General features: G+C 43.4%; 1 protein-coding gene across 8 annotated transcripts in view; it reads right to left on the reverse strand.

Annotated features, from left to right (window-relative positions):
• The window catches only part of yap1 (Yes1 associated transcriptional regulator), a 121,599-nt gene extending 106,858 nt beyond the window's left edge, over positions 1-14,741 (reverse strand). For all 8 annotated transcript variants that reach the window (XR_011669698.1, XR_011669695.1, XR_011669699.1 and 5 more), the window contains exons 1-2: positions 14,050-14,741; positions 12,298-12,527 (exon numbers count right to left, since the gene is read on the reverse strand). Coding sequence is in view for 1 of the 8 variants with exons in the window: in XM_071357941.1 (XP_071214042.1) it covers positions 12,298-12,527; positions 14,050-14,250 (431 nt within the window). In the remaining 7 variants the exon portion in view is untranslated. The remainder of the gene's footprint in view (positions 1-12,297; positions 12,528-14,049) is intronic.
• Positions 14,742-23,510: the final 8,769 nt, after the last annotated feature.

Here is a 23,510-nt window from a genome sequence, read left to right on the forward strand (position 1 = left end):
TAGTTTGCTCTGGTTTTTTGTTGATTCTTTCCCATGTGTCAAGTAATTCTCTTTTTGTGTTTGTGAGCCGAGTCCCGTACCAGCTGGCAGAGGGGACTCTTCTCCAGGTGAACCTCTCTGTAGGTGAGGGCATTGTTATGGAAGGTTTGAGAATCACTTCTTTTTAGGAGGTTGTAGAATTGAATTTATATTTTCTGGATTTTGAACATTTGCAGGAATCGTCCTAGTTATACCAGATCTCAATTTGGTGTTTGGCCCATTTTGTGAATTCTTGGTTGGTGAGTGGACACCAGACCTCACAACCATAAAGGGCAATGGGCTCCAAAACGTATTCAAATATTTTAAGCCAGGATGTCAAATTGTATGTTCCTTTTGATGGTAGAAAGCCCTTCTCTCAGATCTCTCACAGCCTTGTGGATGTTACCTGCGGTGCTGATGGTTAGACCGAGGTATGTATAGTTTTTTGTGTGCTCTAGGTCAGCGGTGTCTAGATAGAATTAGTATTTATGGTCCTGGCAACTGGACCTTTTTTGGAACACTATTATTTTTGTCTTACTGAGATTTACTGTCAGGGCCCAGGTCTGACAGCATCTGTGCAGACGATCTAGGTGCTGCTGTAAGCGCTCCTTGGTTGGGGACAGAAGCACCAGGACACCAGCAAACAGTAGACATTAGACTTCAGATTTTAGTAGGGTGAGGCCGGTTGCTGCAGACTGTTCAAGTGCCCTCGCCAATTTTTTTATATATTTGTTGAAGAGGGTGGGGCTTAACCTGCATCCCTGTCTGACCCCACATCCCTGTGGAAATAAATATATGTGTTCATCGCCATTTTAACCAAACACTTGTTGTTTGTGTACATGGATTTTATAATGCTGCATGTTTCCCCTCCCCCCAAAACCACTTCCCATCAATTTATATAGCAGACCCTCATGCCACATTGAGTCAAAAGCTTTTTTGAAATCAACAAAGAATGAGAAGACTGCCTTTGTTTTGGTTAGTTAGGGTGTGCAGGGTGAATACGTGGTCTGTCATAATTTGGTAAAAAGCCAATTTGACATTTGTTCAGGATATTGTTTTCACTGAGGAAATGTAGGAGTCTGCTGTTAATGATAAAGCAGAGGATTTTCCCAAGGTTGCTGTTGTTACATATCCCACGGCAGTTATTGGGGTTGAATTTGTTTCCACTTTTGTGGATTGGGGTGATCAGACCTTGGTTAAAAATATTGGGGAAGATGCCAGACCGGAGGATGATGTTAAATGGTTTAAGTATAGCCAATTGGAATTTGTGGTCTGTGTATTTTATCATTTCATTTCGGATACCATCAACACCACAGGCCTTTTGGGGTTGGAGGGTTTGTATTTTTTGTCCTGTAGTTCATTCAATGTAATTGGAGAATCCAGTGGGCTCTGGTAGTCTTTAATAGTTGACTAAGATTTGCCAATACATCGCCGTTTTGGATAGATAACTCTTTGTATTGTTGTGTGTTTAGAGTTTTCCAATTTTCCCAGAAGTGGTTAGAGTCTATGGATTCTTCAATTACATTGAGCTGATTTCTGACGTGCTGTTCCTTCTTTTTTCTTAGTGTATTTCTGTATTGTTTTAGTGATTCACCAAAGTGAAGGCTCAAGTTTTCTTGTTCTGGGTCTCTGTGGTTTTGGTTGGATAGGTTTCTCAATTCCTTTCTTAGGTTTTTGCATTCTTCATAAAAACCATGTCATTGTTGTTCATTTTCTTAGGTAATTTTCTCTCTCTTCCTATCTCCCCCTCCCTCAGCTCTGCTGTGGGGTTTATAATGAAACCAGCAAGACAAACTCGGAACAAGAGGCAGGAGACTGCTCACTCACTCACTATCACTCATTCAACAACTACATCCCCCGCTGACAGAACCCAAACTGAAACTATAATCAATGCTGTCTGTTCTCAGTGTTCTGTTGCTGTAAGAGCCCTAGGTTGCTTCCCAAATGGTACCCTATTCCCTATGTAGTGCACTACTTTTGACCAGTGTGCACTACTTAGGCAATAGGGTACCAATTTGGACTAATACAGTATCTAGTCAAATAATAACACTACTTAGAACTTACTATATCTTCTATAACATCTAATTCAACTAAATACAAAGTCCATGTGTTTTCTCCTAGCTACAAAAACAAACTAGTCAGTCAATTAAAAGGGAGGCGTCCATCCCCTCTCACCTCTATCTTTACACCAGTGGCGATCGCTGACGTTTAAGATGAGGGAAGACGATTTGTTTTTTTAACGAGCAAATGTCCTTATTTCTATTACAGCATATTGGATGACTGTCATTCATATTCCATTCAAATCACATTATATTTGTCAAATGCTTGGTAAACAACAGGTGTGGACTAAGTGAAAGACTTACTGACGGGCCCTTCCCAACAATGCAGAGAGAAAGATAAATAAATAAAAATAAAGATAATAGAGAACTAATAGAAAAGTAAAACAAGTAATAATGAAAGTAGTAATAGATACATAATGAGTAATGATAACTTGGAGATACAGTGTCTTTTATAGAGACATGTCTGTATTTCATGTTCAATACATTTGCACAAAATTCTAAAAAAACATGTTTTCACTTTGTTATTATGGTGTATTGTGTGTAGGTGGGTGAGAGAAAAACGATCTATGAAATCCATGTTGAATTCAGGCTGGAACACAACAACATGTGGACTAAGTCAAGGGGTATGAAGACTTTCTGAAGGCTCCAGCGCCAACTGAATTTTTCGCCCAGTTCAATGTAACAGTGATAGGTTTAGGCTACTACATGATACTAGAATGTTCCGTAGGTGCACACAGGTCGAGAGACAAATTGGAGTAGTCAAGGTGACAGACAGTGACACATTCAATTCCAACTTGCACACTCTTACCTGCATCTAGCTGACCTGGGGTGTAATCATTAGAACAAACAGTTGTGTTTTGCAACTAAAACGAGAGTTTTTATTGAACAAATTCAGGTAGGTCCATCCCCGTTTCATTCTGTTTAGGAAACGTTTAGCAAAATAATTGGTGGAATGAATACACCCCTGATCAACCCGCACACACAGTTCACTTTTAAAGCAGCCACATACAGCATCATCACTTTGCTCGTTGTATAATTCCTTCTCGCATCTATTTGCTCTCCTCACCTTTTCCCCTTTGCTTGTGGAATTTAGTGCACAACACAACAGCTTTCTGTGACCAGGTAAAAATAACTCTCCAAGCCAAACTTTTATATCATAACCGCTAACCAGCCTACCATATTAACTTTACAGTGAACAAACTAGAACGAACGCTTTAGTAAACCCACAATCCAATCGTACAATCACAAAGTACAGTGTACAGCAAGCAGTTTAGCAGTTACACCGACGGGCCCCGGTGGCAATAAATAAATAAAACGGAAAGCTTACCTTGACTTGGAAGAGTTTCAGTGTTGGATAGCCTTAGCCAGCTAGCTAACATAAACAGCATTCCACTCTGTTTGAGTGAGATTGTTGAGTAGGCTAGCTAGCTAAGTATGCTAAACTTAGTTAGCTAAACTAAGATGAAAGATCTGGAACATGCAATAATTTCAAAGATATCACTGAGTTACAGTTCATATGAGGAAATAAGCCAATTGAAATAAATTGATGGTGAGGATGACGAGCACGCAGATGAGCTTCCCTGAGACGGTTTCTGACAGTTTGTGCAGAAATTCTTCAGTTGTGCGTTAGTTCACAGTTTCATCAGCTGTCCATGTGGCTAGCCTCAGACTATCCCACCGGTGAGGAAGCCAGATGTGAAGGTCCTGGGCTGTCATGGATACACGTGGTCTGCGGGTGTGAGGCCAGTTGGACGTACTGCCAAATTGTCTAAAATGGCGTTGGAGGCGGCTTATGGTAGAGAAATTAACATTAAATTCTCTGGCAACAGCTCTGGTGGACATTCCTGCAGTCAGCATGCCAAATGCACACTCTCTCAAAACTTGAGACAACTGTAGCATTGTGTTGTGTGACAAAACTGCACATTTAAGAGTGGCCTTTTATTGTCCCCAGCACAAGGTGCACCTGTGTAAGGATCATGCTGATTAATCAGCTTCTTGATATTCCACACCTGTCAGGTGGATGGATTATCTTAGCAAAGGAGAAATGCTCACTAACAGGGATGTAAACAAATTTGTGCACAAGATTTGAGAGAAATAATCTTTCTGTTCGTATGGAACATTTCTGGGATCTTTAATTTCAGCTCATAAAACATGGGACCAACACTTTACATGTTGCGTTTATATTTTTGTTCAGTGTACTATATTTTAATAAAAAAAAAGTTTTTGTTAATGTTTCACTATTTAAAATGTTATGATATTCACTAAGTTGTATGGTCCTCCCATTCCTCCTCTGAGCAGCCTCCACTGCTTTACACTTCATCGCAGGCATTTGTCTATTTTGGTCCGGCTCACATGAGCCTCCCTCCACCACTCCACAGGGCCAAGACGCTCTGCTTTCCTCTGCTCTGTTCTGCCTGAATACAGCACAGTGTTTCTCTGCTCCCTGGTCGTCGGGACAAAGGGAGGGCCAGGCCAGCAGATCAGAATGCGTCTCAAATGGCACCCTATTCCCTATATAGTGCACTACTTTAGACCAGAGCCCTATTCCCTATGTAGTGCACTACTTTAGACCAGAGCACCCTATTCCCTATGTAGTGCACTACTTTAGACCAGAGTCCTATTCCCTATATAGTGCACTACTTTAGACCAGAGCCCTATTCCCTATATAGTGCACTACTTTAGACCAGAGCACCCTAGTCCCTATATAGTGCGCTACTTTAGACCAGAGCACCCTATTCCCTATATAGTGCACTACTTTAGACCAGAGCACCCTATTCCCTATGTAGTGCACTACTTTAGACAAGGGCACCCTATTCCCTATATAGTGCACTACTTTAGACCAGAACCCTATTCCCAGAACCCTAGTCCATTCAACTCCATTGACACAAGGCTGCCTGCCGTGGCAGCCATCACAGTAGCGTCATCATTGCTGAAGGAAACTAAAAGGGAAACTTGCTTTAAAACCAGTTGGTCATCATGCAGCAGCCACAGCTATATGAGTCACCAGTGGGTCATCATGCAGCAGCCACAGCTATATGAGTCACCAGTGGGTCATCATGCAGCAGCCACAGCTTTATGAGTCACCAGTTGGTCATCATGCAGCAGCCACAGCTATATGAGTCACCAGTGGGTCATCATGCAGCAGCCACAGCTTTATGAGTCACCAGTTGGTCATCATGCAGCAGCCACAGCTATATGAGTCACCAGTGGGTCATCATGCAGCAGCCACAGCTATATGAGTCACCAGTGGGTCATCATGCAGCAGCCACAGCTTTATGAGTCACCAGTTGGTCATCATGCAGCAGCCACAGCTATATGAGTCACCAGTGGGTCATCATGCAGCAGCCACAGCTATATGAGTCACCAGTTGGTCATCATGCAGCAGCCACAGCTTTATGAGTCACCAGTGGGTCATCATGCAGCAGCCACAGCTATATGAGTCACCAGTGGGTCATCATGCAGCAGCCACAGCTATATGAGTCACCAGTGGGTCATCATGCAGCAGCCACAGCTTTATGAGTCACCAGTGGGTCATCATGCAGCAGCCACAGCTATATGAGTCACCAGTGGGTCATCATGCAGCAGCCACAGCTATACGAGTCACCAGTGGGTCATCATGCAGCAGCCACAGCTATATGAGTCACCAGTGGGTCATCATGCAGCAGCCACAGCTATATGAGTCACTGGAGTTACCTCCTCCATATATAGCCCATCGGGCTCTGGTCAAAAGTAGTGCACTATATAGGGTGTAATTTGGGACACACCCTGGGACGTTCACACCGGGACGTTCACACTGGGACGTTCACACTAGGACGTTCACACTGGGACGTTCAACACTGAGACGTTCACACTAGGACGTTCACACTGAGAAAACAGGCTCCACTTGGGGCCCTGCAGGCCTGATGAAGGAGATCCAGAATGAGGAAATGTGATGACTAATAAACTGTTTTAAACACCATATCCCAGTCTGTCACCTGAATGAAACGTCAACTTTCTCTCTTTTTGACTCTGTTATTACATCCCTCTCCCCCTCTGTTCTTGCCGCCCTGGGTTGGTCAGACAACCCCTGTTTATAAATAGGAGTGTTTTTTCCAGCAGCTCTGCTGAGGAGGTCTCTTTTCATTTCAGATCGAGTGTCTCTCAACTTTGATGTGCGGCCGATTCGGGAATGTTTTCAGGGCGCCTAGCTCCGTAACACGGACACAAACATGCCTAGCATGGAACGCTGTATTCCCAAAGTGTCACGGCAACAACCTCAGTCTCTGTTATGTCATAACATTCTGTAACATATCACTGAGATAAAACAGTGTAATTACTGAAAAATACATGTAGAGAAAGAATATCAACATTCTCTGAAGATGGCAACTGAATGAATTACCAGAGTTTTGCAGGTTCTCTCTATTTCCAGAAAAGAGAAAACCCAAACGTGACTATGAGGGACAAAGAGGAAGTCATCAAGATGCTCCTACTGAGATTGTGGAAGTAGTTGACCAACCACAGCAGCTTCCTGTGAGAGAGTTGACCACAAATGTAGCTGGGGTTAACTAACACAAAAAGCCACAACGTCACCATTCAGTGTCCCCAGGGGTGTAAAGTTGTAACGGGTGTCGTCGTTGGATGAGGAATAATCGGACCAAAGCGCAGCGTGGTAAGTGTTCATGCTTTTTATTTAAACTGAACACTATAACAAAGAGAATGAACGAAACCGAAACAGTCCTGTCAGGTGCAGAAACACACAACAGAAAATAACTACCCACAAAGCATCGGTGGGGAAAAGCTACCTTAGTATGGTTCCCAATCAGAGACAACGATAGTCAGCTGTCCCTGATTGAGAACCACACCCGGCCAATCAAAGAAATACAAAACATAGAAAAAGGAACATAGAATGCCCACCCAAATCACACCCTGACCAAACCAAAATAGAGACATAAAAAGCTCTCTAAGGTCAGGGCGTGACAAAAGTACTTAAGTAGTTTTTTGTGGGTATCTGTAGTTTACTATTTATGTTTCTGACTACTATTTACGCCACTGCATTTCTCAAGAAAATAATGTACTTTTTACTTCATACATTTTCCCTGACACCTAAAAGTACTCGTTACATTCTGAATACTTAGCAGGACAGGAAAATGGTCCAATTCACACACTTATTAAGAGAACATCCCTGGTCATCCCTACTGCCTCTGATCGGGAGGACTCACTAAACATCCCTACTGCCTCTGATCTGGAGGACTCACTAAACAGAGAACATCCCTGGTCATCCCTACTGCCTCTGATCGGGAGGACTCACTAAACATCCCTACTGCCTCTGATCTGGAGGACTCACTAAACAGAGAACATCCCTGGTCATCCCTACTGCCTCTGATCGGGAGGACTCACTAAACAGAGAACGTCCCTGGTCATCCCTACTGTCTCTGATCTGGAGGACTCACTAAACAGAGAACGTCCCTGGTCATCCCTACTGCCTCTGATCTGGAGGACTCACTAAACAGAGAACGTCCCTGGTCATCCCTACTGCCTCTGATCTGGAGGACTCACTAAACATCCCTACTGCCTCTGATCTGGAGGACTCACTAAACAGAGAACATCCCTGGTCATCCCTACTGCCTCTGATCTGGAGGACTCACTAAACAGAGAACGTCCCTGGTCATCCCTACTGCCTCTGATCGGGAGGACTCACTAAACAGAGAACGTCCCTGGTCATCCCTACTGCCTCTGATCTGGAGGACTCACTAAACATCCCTACTGCCTCTGATCTGGAGGACTCACTAAACAGAGAACATCCCTGGTCATCCCTACTGCCTCTGATCTGGAGGACTCACTAAACAGAGAACGTCCCTGGTCATCCCTACTGCCTCTGATCGGGAGGACTCACTAAACAGAGAACGTCCCTGGTCATCCCTACTGCCTCTGATCTGGAGGACTCACTAAACAGAGAACGTCCCTGGTCATCCCTACTGCCTCTGATCTGGAGGACTCACTAAACATCCCTACTGCCTCTGATCTGGAGGACTCACTAAACAGAGAACATCCCTGGTCATCCCTACTGCCTCTGATCTGGAGGACTCACTAAACAGAGAACGTCCCTGGTCATCCCTACTGCCTCTGATCTGGAGGACTCACTAAACAGAGAACATCCCTGGTCATCCCTACTGCCTCTGATCTGGAGGACTCACTAAACAGAGAACATCCCTGGTCATCCCTACTGTCTCTGATCTGGAGGACTCACTAAACACAATGCTTAGTTTGTAAATTATGTCTGGGTGTTGGAGTGTGCCCCTGGCTATCCATACATTTTAAAAAACAAGAAAATGGTGGTTTGCATAATATAAAGAATTTGAAATTATTTACACTTTTACTTTTGATACTTAAGTACACTCTCCTGAGAGAGTCCGTTTCAGTCCTGAGAGAGTCCGTTTCAGTCCTGAGAGAGTCCGTTTCAGTCCCGAGAGAGTCCGTTTCAGTCCTTAGAGTGTCCGTTTCAGTCCTGAGAGAGTCCGTTTCAGTCCTGACAGAGTCCGCTTCAGTCCTGAGAGAGTCCGTTTCAGTCCTGACAGAGTCCGTTTCAGTCCTGAGAGTCCATTTCAGTCCTGACAGAGTCCGTTTCAGTCCTGACAGAGTCCGTTTCAGTCCTGACAGAGTCCGTTTCAGTCCTGACAGAGTCCGTTTCAGTCTTGAGAGAGTCCGTTTCAGTCTTGAGAGAGTCCGTTTCAGTCCTGACAGAGTCCGTTTCAGTCCTGACAGAGTCCGTTTCAGTCCTGACAGAGTCCATTTCAGTCCTGAGAGAGTCCGTTTCAGTCTTGAGAGAGTCCGTTTCAGTCCTGCGAGAGTCCGTTTTGGTCAGTTTCCAAACGTCAGCAGCAGCAGTAGTACTGAGAGTATGTGTGAGTCGTTTTAACTCTCTCTCCCCGTCCCGTCCCCCCCAAACCCCAAGTAACTTACGACACCAGAAGGGTAAAGAGTACTGCCCTAAATGGACCAGATGTGGAACCTAAAAACATCTGATTCTGAAAGGTATCATTTTATCCACAACCATTTGGGAAGAAAGTCATGGGCCTACATTTAGTAGCCTGCATTAACAAGTTTTTAAACTTAAGTGGCCCAGTCCCTCTAGTACAACCACTATATATCACTAGTTGACCCCCAGTCCCTCTAATACAACCACTATATATCACTAGTTGTCCCCCAGTCCCTCTAATACAACCACTATATATCACTAGTTGACCCCCAGTCCCTCTAATACAACCACTATATATCACTAGTTGACCCCCAGTCCCTCTAGTACAACCACTATATATCACTAGTTGTCCCCCAGTCCCTCTAATACAACCACTATATATCACTAGTTGTCCCCCAGTCCCTCTAATACAACCACTATATATCACTAGTTGTCCCCCAGTCCCTCTAGTACAACCACTATATATCACTAGTTGACCCCCAGTCCCTCTAATACAACCACTATATATCACTAGTTGACCCCCAGTCCCTCTAGTACAACCACTATATATCACTAGTTGTCCCCCAGTCCCTCTAATACAACCACTATATATCACTAGTTGACCCCCAGTCCCTTTAATACAACCACTATATATCACTAGTTGACCCCCAGTCCCTCTAATACAACCACTATATATCACTAGTTGTCCCCCAGTCCCTCTAATACAACCACTATATATCACTAGTTGACCCCCAGTCCCTCTAATACAACCACTATATATCACTAGTTGACCCCCAGTCCCTCTAGTACAACCACTATATATCACTAGTTGTCCCCCAGTCCCTCTAATACAACCACTATATATCACTAGTTGACCCCCAGTCCCTTTAATACAACCACTATATATCACTAGTTGACCCCCAGTCCCTCTAATACAACCACTATATATCACTAGTTGACCCCCAGTCCCTCTAATACAACCACTATATATCACTAGTTGTCCCCCAGTCCCTCTAATACAACCACTATATATCACTAGTTGACCCCCAGTCCCTCTAATACAACCACTATATATCACTAGTTGACCCCCAGTCCCTCTAGTACAACCACTATACATCACTAGTTGACCCCCAGTCCCTTTAATACAACCACTATATATCACTAGTTGACCCCCAGTCCCTCTAATACAACCACTATATATCACTAGTTGACCCCCAGTCCCTCTAGTACAACCACTATATATCACTAGTTGACCCCCAGTCCCTCTAATACAACCACTATATATCACTAGTTGACCCCCAGTCCCTCTAGTACAACCACTATACATCACTAGTTGACCCCCAGTCCCTCTAATACAACCACTATATATCACTAGTTGACCCCCAGTCCCTCTAGTACAACCACTATACATCACTAGTTGACCCCCAGTCCCTTTAATACAACCACTATATATCACTAGTTGACCCCCAGTCCCTCTAATACAACCACTATACATCACTAGTTGACCCCCAGTCCCTCTAATACAACCACTATATATCACTAGTTGACCCCCAGTCCCTCTAGTACAACCACTATACATCACTAGTTGACCCCCAGTCCCTCTAATACAACCACTATACATCACTAGTTGATCCCCAGTCCCTCTAGTACAACCACTATACATCACTAGACCAGACACTATGTTCCAGCTGTAACCTGATCCCCAGACACTACGTTCCAGCTGTAACCTGATCCCCAGACACGATGTTCCAGCTGTAACCTGATCCCCAGACACGATGTTCCAGCTGTAACCTGATCCCCAGACACGATGTTCCAGCTGTAACCTGATCCCCAGACACGATGTTCCAGCTGTAACCTGATCCCCAGACACGATGTTCCAGCTGTAACCTGATCCCCAGACACGATGTTCCAGCTGTAACCTGATCCCCAGACACGATGTTCCAGCTGTAACCTGATCCCCAGACACGATGTTCCAGCTGTAACCTGATCCCCAGACACTACGTTCCAGCTGTAACCTGATCCCCAGACACTACGTTCCAGCTGTAACCTGATCCCCAGACACTACGTTCCAGCTGTAACCTGATCCCCAGACACTATGTTCCAGCTGTAACCTGATCCCCAGACACGATGTTCCAGCTGTAACCTGATCCCCAGACACTACGTTCCAGCTGTAACCTGATCCCCAGACACTATGTTCCAGCTGTAACCTGATCCCCAGACACGATGTTCCAGCTGTAACCTGATCCCCAGACACGATGTTCCAGCTGTAACCTGATCCCCAGACACTACGTTCCAGCTGTAACCTGATCCCCAGACACTACGTTCCAGCTGTAACCTGATCCCCAGACACTACGTTCCAGCTGTAACCTGATCCCCAGACACTATGTTCCAGCTGTAACCTGATCCCCAGACACTATGTTCCAGCTGTAACCTGATCCCCAGACACGATGTTCCAGCTGTAACCTGATCCCCAGACACGATGTTCCAGCTGTAACCTGATCCCCAGACACTACGTTCCAGCTGTAACCTGATCCCCAGACACTATGTTCCAGCTGTAACCTGATCCCCAGACACGATGTTCCAGCTGTAACCTGATCCCCAGACACGATGTTCCAGCTGTAACCTGATCCCCAGACACTACGTTCCAGCTGTAACCTGATCCCCAGACACTACGTTCCAGCTGTAACCTGATCCCCAGACACTACGTTCCAGCTGTAACCTGATCCCCAGACACGATGTTCCAGCTGTAACCTGATCCCCAGACACTATGTTCCAGCTGTAACCTGATCCCCAGACACGATGTTCCAGCTGTAACCTGATCCCCAGACACTACGTTCCAGCTGTAACCTGATCCCCAGACACTACGTTCCAGCTGTAACCTGATCCCCAGACACTATGTTCCAGCTGTAACCTGATCCCCAGACACTACGTTCCAGCTGTAACCTGATCCCCAGACACTATGTTCCAGCTGTAACCTGATCCCCAGACACGATGTTCCAGCTGTAACCTGATCCCCAGACACTATGTTCCAGCTGTAACCTGATCCCCAGACACTATGTTCCAGCTGTAACCTGATCCCCAGACACTATGTTCCAGCTGTAACCTGATCCCCAGACACGATGTTCCAGCTGTAACCTGATCCCCAGACACTACGTTCCAGCTGTAACCTGATCCCCAGACAGTACACTACCTTTGATCAGGGCCCATAGGGCTGTTATTAGATCTTAATAATATTATTATTAGAAAGGTATAGAGAGTTAACATACATAAGGTTATTAAACTTACTTGAGGAAGTATCTCTGTCCAGAGGGTGTCTTGGCCATCTCCCAGCCCGGGGGCAGGGGCATGTCATCTGGGATCTCATAGGACGACTGTCGGAGGTGTGATGGGGGGGCGCCCGCAGGGACCATGCCCAACAGGGGAGACACTGCCCCTAGCTGTAGGGAGGCAGGGGACGAGTGGGCACGCACGTGGTGGGGGGCGATGGCACCAGCCGTACCTGCGTCTGTGCTGGTCTGGATGGAGAGAGGAGGAAGAGAGAGGAGGAGGAGGAGAGGGGAGTCAGGGAAGAGGAGAGTAGGAGAGGGGAGTCAGGGAAGAGGAGAGGAGGAGAGGGTAGTCAGGGAAGAGGAGAGGAGGAGAGGGGAGTCGGGGAAGAGGAGAGTAGGAGAGGGGAGTCAGTGAAGAGGAGAGGAGGAGAGGGGAGTCAGGGAAGAGGAGAGTAGAGTCAGAGAAGAGGAGAGGAGGAGAGGGGAGTCAGGGAAGAGGAGAGGAGGAGAGGGGAGTCGGGGAAGAGGAGAGGAGGAGAGGGGAGTCAGTGAAGAGGAGAGGAGGAGAGGGGAGTCAGGGAAGAGGAGAGTAGAGTCAGAGAAGAGGAGGAGAGGGGAGTCAGGGAAGAGGAGAGGAGGAGAGGGGAGTCGGGGAAGAGGAGAGTAGGAGAGGGGAGTCAGGGAAGAGGAGAGGAGGAGAGGGGAGTCAGGGAAGTGATTCACTAACTTGTGCATGAGTCACCCAGATTACAGATGGAAAGTTTTTATACAAAACACCTAATTAAATGTTGTTCAATCATGTTCTGCACTATTCACCTCAAAGTAAATTAATATAATTCATTATAGTCAAGTTTTATAACATTTGAGTTTAATAAATAAATAAATAAATTGGTTGTTGTTCCATGCAATAATAACAAACTTTCTGTTCATAAACTTGAATAAAGCAAACATTACGATAATAAGAAGGCCTAGTATCACTGCTCGGTTTCTAAAGCCTGGAGGAGACAAGAGGGCTGCTGCAGCCTGCTAAAGTTGAGCAGGGACAACAACTCTGGAAGTCCCGAAGGCGCATACTCCGACACGTCCATGCCACCGTCAACCGCGCATGCGCACTGCTGGCTCAACTCACTCATTAAAGATCATAAACTGAAAGGGTTAAAAAGTGTAAATGGGCTACGAGTGATTCCACCACATGATTTCCTAAGCTTTTTACTAACATTAAAGGGCATGCATTGTTTAACTAAACCGGCCGGATTCAGTCTCTCAAACTGACCTGTTACAAGCATAGGGCCTCATGCTGCAGTCCATTCCTCGATTTTCTTTCGATTTACTAACAAACGTAACAACTTTATATCAATCTTATAAAGAATATTATGTTCATCTTGGTGTATTAATAAAAAAATACTTTTCGGAAATACAATAAACTGCATTATATCAAGCCTACATAAGATATATCTGTAACTTAAACTTTTGGAATAATTTACATTAATTATAGTAATAGCACGTAGTATTAGTAATATGCCTAACACTTTAAAAAGTTATTCAACAACTCCTGAAAAAGTTAACCTGCTTCAGTCGATTCATCTTGATTTAGGCAACAGAAGATACCTTTTAATGTAATATAATTAACGTGTTGGGACACAGTTGACTAGTAACATGCGTGGGTAAAAGTAAAACAACAGAACGGATTTTTCTCTTTATAGTTGGTGAAGTGTCTGGGGGCTTTGTATCTGGGTTGTGTGTGTGAGGGTGGTCTCTCTCGTCTTACTTGTCTGGAGTGGGACTTTGGCTCTGGCGGTTTGAAGAAGGAATCTGGAAGCTTTCTCATCCTCATTGGGACGGAGGGGGGGACGCTGGTATTTTTCGGGTTCATAACAGCGTTGAAAAGGGTCTCCAGATCCGTCTCCGAGTCTCCCCGGACGTGGATTATCTGGTGACCGGCCGGGGGGTTGTGCTGGCTCGGATCCATGTTTATTCCAACAACAAAAACTATCCAAAAAGTATTTGCCCGAGAAGGAAAAAAAAAAAATTATAAAAAGATTCAACTCAAAGAACCATAAATCTAGTTTTTCGGGGAGCGAAACTCGAAACGTCGATCATCGAAAGTTAAATCAAAGTGAGTCCAAAAGTAAAGTTATGTTCTCCCAACAGTAGGGTTAGCTATCACAATCACCACGAACAGTACACTTCTTTCTGATGTTTCGGAAGAACACACTGTAAAATATAACAACGCGCATATCTACTCCACTGTATCTGTAACTTTTCCACACGAAAAAAAGAAACACAAATAAAAAAAAGTTAAACGTTTACCTGAAGTCAAATTACTGCACAGATTTACCTTCGAAAGTTTTTCCCGATTTTTCCATAAAAAAAAACGAGTGACAGCGCACATTGCAAATCACAGCCTTGTCAGTGTTGTAAAGTTGAGTCTGACTTGGTTGTAAACTCTGACTCATGTGATCTGAGCCTCAGACCGGGCGGGGCCTGACGCTTTATCTGGAACGAGAAGTTCCTTTAAAGAGACGGAGAGAACTTTCTCGACAGACAAATTACATTAAAACACTCTTTATATTTATATTTTAGACAAATCTGGAGTGTTTTGGTAGTTTGGTTTTTAAATTATACTGAATAAAAATATAAACGCAACATGCAACAATTTCTAAGATGTTACTGAGTTCACAGTTCATATGAGGAAATCAGTCCATTGAAATAAATAAATGAGGACCTAATCCATCATTTCACATGAATGGAAATACAGTTAGTCAAAAATACCTTTTTAAAAAAGGTTGTGGCGTGGATGAGAAAAATCCTCAGTATCTGTTGTGAACACCATTTGCCTCATACAGAGTGACCCATTTTTATTTTACTAGAAAAGTCAGTTGAGAACAAATTCTTATTTACAATGACAGCCAAACCAGACAACGCTTGGCCAATTGTGCACCGTCCTATGGGACTCCCAAACACAGCCAGATGTGATGCAGCCTGGATTTGAACCAGGGACTGTAGTGACAACTCTTACACTGAGATGCAGTGCCTTAGACTGCTACGCCACTCAGGAGCCTAATCTCCTTTACATAGAGTTGATCAGGCTGTTGATTTGTGGAATGTTGTCCCACTCCTCTTCAATGGCTGTGTGAAATTGCTGGATATTGGCGGGAACTGGAACATGCTGTCATACACTTCGATCCAGAGCATCCCAAACATGCTCAATGGGTGACATGTCTGGTGAGTGTTCAGGCCATGGAAGAACTGGGACATTTTCAGCTTCCAGGAATTGTGTACAGATCCTTGTGACATGGGGCTGTGCATTATCATGCTGAAACATGAGATGATGGCGGCGGATGAATGGCACGACAATTGGCCTCAGGAACTCGTCACGGTATCTCTGTGCATTCGAATTGCCATCGATAAAAATGCAATTGTGTTCATTGTCCGTAGCTTATGCCTGCCCCATACCATAACCTCACTGCCACTATGGGACACTCTGTTCTCAACGTTGACATCAGCAAACCGTTCGCCCAAACAACGCCGTACACGTACGTGGTCTGCGGTTGTGAGGCTGGTTGGGTGTACTGGCAAATTCTCTAAAACAATGTTCATGGTACAGAGCAACAGCTCTGGCGGACATTCCTGCAGTCAGCACGCCAATTTCACGCTCCCTCAAAACTTGAGACATCTGTGGCGTTGTGTTGTGTGACAAAACAACGACGCATCGCTAACATTGGATTGTACTCAACAGTCTTTAGTCTGCCTTCACCTCAACAGACATGCAGGTATTCATCACGGCTACAGTCATGATATAAATACTGATATTTCTGTTGGGTGTTTTATTACCCTTTTCATTATATATATACGTATATATATATATATATATATATATTTGACTTAGTCCTGCATGTTGGAGCCTAAGAGTTTCACTGTATCCTGCCATCACACCTCCAACCCTGTACATACTAAACACTGTACCCTGCCATAACACCTACAACCCTGTACATACTAAACACTGTACCCTGCCATCACACCTCCAACCCTGTACATACTAAACACTGTACCCTGCCATAACACCTACAACCCTGTACATACTAAACACTGTACCCTGCCATCACACCTCTAACCCTGTACATACTAAACACTGTACCCTGCCATCACACCTACAACCCTGTACATACTAAACACTGTACCCTGCCATCACACCTACAACCCTGTACATACTAAACACTGTACCCTGCCATCACACCTCCAACCCTGTACATACTAAACACTGTACCCTGCCATAACACCTACAACCCTGTACATACTAAACACTGTACCCTGCCATCACACCTCTAACCCTGTACATACTAAACACTGTACCCTGCCATCACACCTACAACCCTGTACATACTAAACACTGTACCCTGCCATCACACCTCTAACCCTGTACATACTAAACACTGTACCCTGCCATCACACCTACAACCCTGTACATACTAAACACTGTACCCTGCCATCACACCTACAACCCTGTACATACTAAACACTGTACCCTGCCATCACACCTCCAACCCTGTACATACTAAACACTGTACCCTGCCATCACACCTACAACCCTGTACATACTAAGCACTGTACCCTGCCATCACACCTGCAACCCTGTACATACTAAACACTGTACCCTGCCATCACACCTGCAACCCTGTACATACTAAACACTGTACCCTGCCATCACACCTCCAACCCTGTACATACTAAACACTGTACCCTGCCATCACACCTGCAACCCTGTACATACTAAACACTGTACCCTGCCATCACACCTCTAACCCTGTACATACTAAACACTGTACCCTGCCATCACACCTACAACCCTGTACATACTAAACACTGTACCCTGCCATCACACCTACCACCCTGTACATACTAAACACTGTACCCTGCCATCACACCTCTAACCCTGTACATACTAAACACTGTACCCTGCCATCACACCTACAACCCTGTACATACTAAACACTGTACCCTGCCATCACACCTACCACCCTGTACATACTAAACACTGTACCCTGCCATCACACCTCTAACCCTGTACATACTAAACACTGTACCCTGCCATCACACCTACAACCCTGTACATACTAAACACTGTACCCTGCCATCACACCTACCACCCTGTACATACTAAACACTGTACCCTGCCATCACACCTCTAACCCTGTACATACTAAACACTGTACCCTGCCATCACACCTACCACCCTGTACATACTAAACACTGTACCCTGCCATCACACCTGCAACCCTGTACATACTAAACACTGTACCCTGCCATCACACCTCTAACCCTGTACATACTAAACACTGTACCCTGCCATCACACCTACCACCCTGTACATACTAAACACTGTACCCTGCCATCACACCTACAACCCTGTACATACTAAACACTGTACCCTGCCATCACACCTACAACCCTGTACATACTAAACACTGTACCCTGCCATCACACCTGCAACCCTGTACATACTAAACACTGTACCCTGCCATCACACCTACAACCCTGTACATACTAAACACTGTACCCTGCCATCACACCTGCAACCCTGTACATACTAAACCCTGTACATTTGACTATGAAACACTCGAATCTGAAAATGTAGGATGCTATTTTTACACCATTTTCCAAGAAGAAAAAACAACAATGGGACAATTGCTAATGAGCAGCTAATAACATTCGCTAATTAATTTAATCTCATCACATCAAATAATCACAAACCGCACTTGAAGTTGTCCAGTCAGTCATTATAATTAACAAAACATCTCTCTCCCCCCCCCCTCTCTCTCCCCCCCTCTCTCTCTCTTCCCCCCCCCCTCTCTCTCTCTCTCTCTCTCTCCCCACCCCCCTCTCCCTCTCTCTCTCTCTCTCTCTCTCTCTCTCTCTCTCTCTCTCTCCCCCCCTCTCTCTCTCTCTCTCTACATTGATGCTTAAAAAAAAGTAGTCCCATGCAGTTCCCATAATTGTTATGCAAATGAGCCTCCATACTTCATGGATAAATAATTTTGTCAAGACCCAGTCTCTTTGGACACAGAGCCTATTTTCTTATACCCCTGTTATTGCTCTGCAGGCACTGTACAGAACTGTTGAATGGGAGAGAGCAGAGTTACTATGTCTGTCTGTCTCTGTTATTTGTTAATGTATTTACACAGACAGTTAATAGTTCCAGAACATTTGATTAATCATTTTTAATAGGTAGGAAACATGCAATGATACCACCTTTATAACATGTACACAAATACATTTTGTCTAGTTATTATTTTGTTTGTTTATTACTACCATTTTGTTCCTTGATTCTTCAGAAGTTGTGGCGGACTTTCAAAAGCAGCTGTGTTTTCTGATGAAATAGAGGTAGAGAGCTATAGTAGTAGTAGATATACTTCTCTGATTCTTCATATATGTAGACTGTTGATATATATATATATCCTGTTGACTCTTCATATATATATACTGCCCTGACTCTTTAAATATAGACTGTTGATTACTCTTCATATATATATCCTGTTGATTACTCTTCATATATATATCCTGTTGACTCTTCATATATATATCCTGTTGATTACTCTTCATATATATATCCTGTTGATTACTCTTCATATATATATCCTGTTGACTCTTCATATATATATCCTGTTGACTCTTCATATATATATCCTGTTGACTCTTCATATATATATCCTGTTGACTCTTCATATATATATCCTGTTGATTACTCTTCATATATATATCCTGTTGATTACTCTTCATATATATATCCTGTTGACTCTTCATATATATATCCTGTTGATTACTCTTCATATATATATCCTGTTGATTACTCTTCATATATATATCCTGTTGATTACTCTTCATATATATATCCTGTTGATTACTCTTCATGTATATATCCTGTTGACTCTTCATATATATATCCTGTTGATTACTCTTCATATATATATCCTGTTGATTACTCTTCATATATATATCCTGTTGATTACTCTTCATATATATATCCTGTTGATTACTCTTCATGTATATATCCTGTTGACTCTTCATATATATATCCTGTTGATTACTCTTCATATATATATCCTGTTGTTTACTCTTCATGTATATATCCTGTTGACTCTTCATATATATATCCTGTTGACTCTTCATATATATATCCTGTTGACTCTTCATATATATATCCTGTTGATTAATCTTCATATATATATCCTGTTGACTCTTCATATATATATCCTGTTGATTACTCTTCATATATATATCCTGTTGACTCTTCATATATATATCCTGTTGATTACTCTTCATATATATATCCTGTTGATTACTCTTCATATATATATCCTGTTGATTACTCTTCATATATATATCCTGTTGATTACTCTTCATATATATATCCTGTTGATTACTCTTCATATATATATCCTGTTGACTCTTCATATATATATCCTGTTGACTCTTCATATATATATCCTGTTGATTACTCTTCATATATATATCCTGTTGATTACTCTTCATATATATATCCTGTTGACTCTTCATATATATATCCTGTTGATTACTCTTCATATATATATCCTGTTGATTACTCTTCATATATATATCCTGTTGACTCTTCATATATATATCCTGTTGATTACTCTTCATATATATATCCTGTTGATTACTCTTCATATATATATCCTGTTGACTCTTCATATATATATCCTGTTGATTACTCTTCATATATATATCCTGTTGATTACTCTTCATATATATATCCTGTTGATTACTCTTCATATATATATCCTGTTGATTACTCTTCATATATATATCCTGTTGACTCTTCATATATATATCCTGTTGATGCTTGGACACTTCTCTGCTTGACGACATCAGAATAAAACTGCCCTGTCAGTCAAGGCATTTACATGTAGTCGGTGGAAGCCTTGGTTCTAACACAGACACACAGACACACACACACACACACACACACACACACACACACACACAGACACCCAGACACACAGACACACAGACACACAGACACACTAGTGTAAAGATGGGTTCCCATGTTCCAGACTTCTATAATGAGTCCCAAATGGCACCCTATTCCCTATAGAGTGCACTACAAAGTAGTGAACTAAATAGACAATAGTTTGACATATGGGACAAACGTCAAGACTTCTCCTCAGTTGTCCTGCAGCCTCAGCCTGACTGGCTGGAAGGAGAGGGACCACCCACCTACCAGTATGGGGGCCCTTTCGTCAACACCGTGTCTGTCTCACAAATGACACCCTATTCCCTATTTAGTGCACTACTTTAGACCAGGGTTGGCACCCTATTCCCTATTTAGTGCACAACTTTTGACCAGAGAGTCTTCACCTCTTGTTGTCTCAAATTATCCAACAACTGTCTGTCTGTTCTATATCCATCTGGACTGGTGTGACTTATCTCAACGGTCTCTGTTCTATATCCATCTGGACTGGTGTGACTTATCTCAACGGCCTCTGTTCTATATCCATCTGGACTGGTGTGACTTATCTCAACATTCTCTGTGCTATATCCATCTGGACTGGTGTGACTTATCTCAACGGTCTCTGTTCTATATCCATCTGGACTGGTGTGACTTATCTCAATGGTCTCTGTTCTATATCCATCTGGACTGGTGTGACTTATCTCAACGGTCTGTTCTATATCCATCTGGACTGGTGTGACTTATCTCAACGGTCTCTGTGCTATATCCATCTGGACTGGTGTGACTTATCTCAACGGTCTCTGTTCTATATCCATCTGGAATGGTGTGACTTATCTCAACGGTCTGTTCTATATCCATCTGGACTGGTGTGACTTATCTCAACGGTCTGTGCTATATCCATCTGGACTGGTGTGACTTATCTCAACGGTCTGTTCTATATCCATCTGGACTGGTGTGACTTATCTCAACGGTCTGTGCTATATCCATCTGGACTGGTGCGACTTATCTCAACGGTCTCTGTTCTATATCCATCTGGACTGGTGTGACTTATCCAACGGTCTGTGCTATATCCATCTGGACTGGTGTTACTTATCTCAACGGTCTGTGTTCTATATCCATCTGGACTGGTGTGACTTATCTCAACTGTCTGTCTGTTCTATATCCATCTGGACTGGTGTGACTTATCTCAACGGTCTCTGTTCTATATCCATCTGGACTGGTGTGACTTATCTCAACGGTCTGTTCTATATCCATCTGGACTGGTGTGACTTATCTCAACGGTCTGTTCTATATCCATCTGGACTGGTGTGACTTATCTCAACAGTCTCTGTTCTATATCCATCTGGACTGGTGTGACTTATCTCAACGGTCTGTTCTATATCCATCTGGACTGGTGTGACTTATCTCAACGGTCTCTGTTCTATATCCATCTGGACTGGTGTGACTTATCTCAATGGTCTCTGTGCTATATCCATCTGGACTGATGTGACTTATCTCAACGGTCTGTGCTATATCCATCTGGACTGGTGTGACTTATCTCAATGGTCTCTGTGCTATATCCATCTGGACTGGTGTGACTTATCTCAATGGTCTCTGTGCTATATCCATCTGGACTGGTGTGACTTATCTCAATGGTCTCTGTGCTATATCCATCTGGACTGGTGTGACTTATCTCAACGGTCTCTGTGCTTTATCCATCTGGACTGGTGTGACTTATCTCAACGGTCTGTGCTATATCCATCTGGAATGGTGTGACTTATCTCAACGGTCTGTGCTATATCCATCTGGACTGGTGTGACTTATCTCAACGGTCTGTGCTATATCCATCTGGACTGGTGTGACTTATCTCAACGGTCTGTGCTATATCCATCTGGAATGGTGTGACTTATCTCAACGGTCTGTTCTATATCCATCTGGACTGGTGTGACTTATCTCAACGGTCTCTGTTCTATATCCATCTGGACTGGTGTGACTTATCTCAACGGTCTCTGTTCTATATCCATCTGGAATGGTGTGACTTATCTCAACGGTCTGTTCTATATCCATCTGGACTGGTGTGACTTATCTCAACGGTCTCTGTTCTATATCCATGGGGCAGTTTACCATGGGAGAGTTTGTGTGCCCCCTACAGTACTTTAAGTAGGTCACGTAAACAATGAACACACACACACACACACACACGTAAACAATGAACACACACACACACACACACGTAAACAATGAACACACACACACACACACACACACACACACACACACACACACACACACACACACACACACACACACACACACACACACACACACACACACACGTAAAACAATGAACACACACACACACAAGTAAACAATGAACACACACAAGGAAAACAATGAACACACACACACACGCACACACACGCACGCACGCACACACGCACGCACGCACGCACGCACGCACGCACGCACGCACACACACACACACACACACGTAAACAATGAACACACACGGGTAATATTAAATTGCTCTCCTTTTCTCCTGTTTTAACAAAAGCAGGATTAGGGTTAGGTTTAGAGTTAACTTAATTCTAACCTAAAAAAAAAAATCTCAGTTGGTAGATCATGGTGCTTCCAAAACCAGGGTTGTGGGTTCGATTCCCACAGGGGACCAGTATGAAAATGTATGCACTCAGTAAGTTCCTCTGGATAAAAGCCTCCACAACAACATAAAGCTATAATATGTTTGTGTTTTATTTTTGTTTATTTTTTTGTGGCCACTGAACTCACCACATGATAGACCGTGACTTAACAATATACAAAGCGTGTGAGATTAAACTTGACAGAGGAAGAACACAACACACAAGCTCAGACTTGCACCCCTCTACAAGGCTCACATTACGTGTTATATCTTAGCATGACCTTTCTTGTCTGTCAGAGTTTGGTTTCTGGGAGTCAATTCAACACGAAGGGTTAAGCCATGAAAAAAAAAAAAAAAAAGTTAAACATGTATTGTAAATGTTTATCATCAGTGACCTGTTACGTCACGGTTTCTACAGCTCAACCAACCAGAATCAGACATGGGTTTTATTACAATAAGCCATGGGTTTTGTTACAATAAGTCATGGGTTTTGTTACAGTAAGCCATGGTGTTTGTTACAGTAAGCCATGTTTTTTTTTTACAGTAAGCCATGGGTTTTGTTACAATAAGTCATTGGTTTTGTTACAGTAAGCCATGGTGTTTGTTACAGTAAGCCATGTTTTCTTTTACAGTAAGCCATGGG

This window comes from Salvelinus alpinus, chromosome 21 (assembly GCF_045679555.1).
Source record: "Salvelinus alpinus chromosome 21, SLU_Salpinus.1, whole genome shotgun sequence".
NCBI lineage: Eukaryota > Metazoa > Chordata > Actinopteri > Salmoniformes > Salmonidae > Salvelinus > Salvelinus alpinus.